Here is a 417-nt window from a genome sequence, read left to right as displayed (position 1 = left end):
TGGGCGGCTCTTAAAACAGCCTTGATGAGGAAACCAAGGCCCAGAAGGGTTGGTTATTTGACTAAGGCGACGTCTAGGGTCGGCTCTGTCCATTTCCAGAGCCCGCCCTCCGCAGGCGGCTTCGTGCCTGGCCACTGGCCCTCCTCCTGGCCCTGGGGTCGCAGGGCGCCCGCCGCTGGCACGCTTCAGGGGCCGCCCTGTGCCCCGGCCGGCCGGGGCAGGAGGGGCTCAGTGCTGTGCTCTTTCCTTCTCTGCAGACGGCTTCTACCTGCCGGCCCCCGGGGCTCCAGGCGCCCTGCACTCCCACGCGCCCTCCTCCAGGACCCCGAGCGGCCACTCCGCCGGCGCCGCGGCCAAAGGCTCCTCGCGGGAAGGAGCGGCCAAGGAGCGGGCGGGCCGCGGAGGGGAGCCGCCTCC

General features: G+C 71.7%; 1 protein-coding gene across 1 annotated transcript in view; it reads left to right on the top strand.

Annotated features, from left to right (window-relative positions):
* TNRC18 (trinucleotide repeat containing 18) overlaps positions 1–417 on the top strand; it is a 90,596-nt gene that overhangs the window by 23,600 nt on the left and 66,579 nt on the right. The window contains exon 4 of the mRNA XM_023532763.1: positions 258–411. Within this exon, the coding sequence (XP_023388531.1) occupies positions 258–411 (154 nt within the window). The remainder of the gene's footprint in view (positions 1–257; positions 412–417) is intronic.

Source organism: Pteropus vampyrus, unplaced genomic scaffold (assembly GCF_000151845.1).
Source record: "Pteropus vampyrus isolate Shadow unplaced genomic scaffold, Pvam_2.0 Scaffold90, whole genome shotgun sequence".
Lineage (NCBI taxonomy): Eukaryota > Metazoa > Chordata > Mammalia > Chiroptera > Pteropodidae > Pteropus > Pteropus vampyrus.
This window is presented reverse-complemented; position numbering and strand designations above follow the sequence as displayed.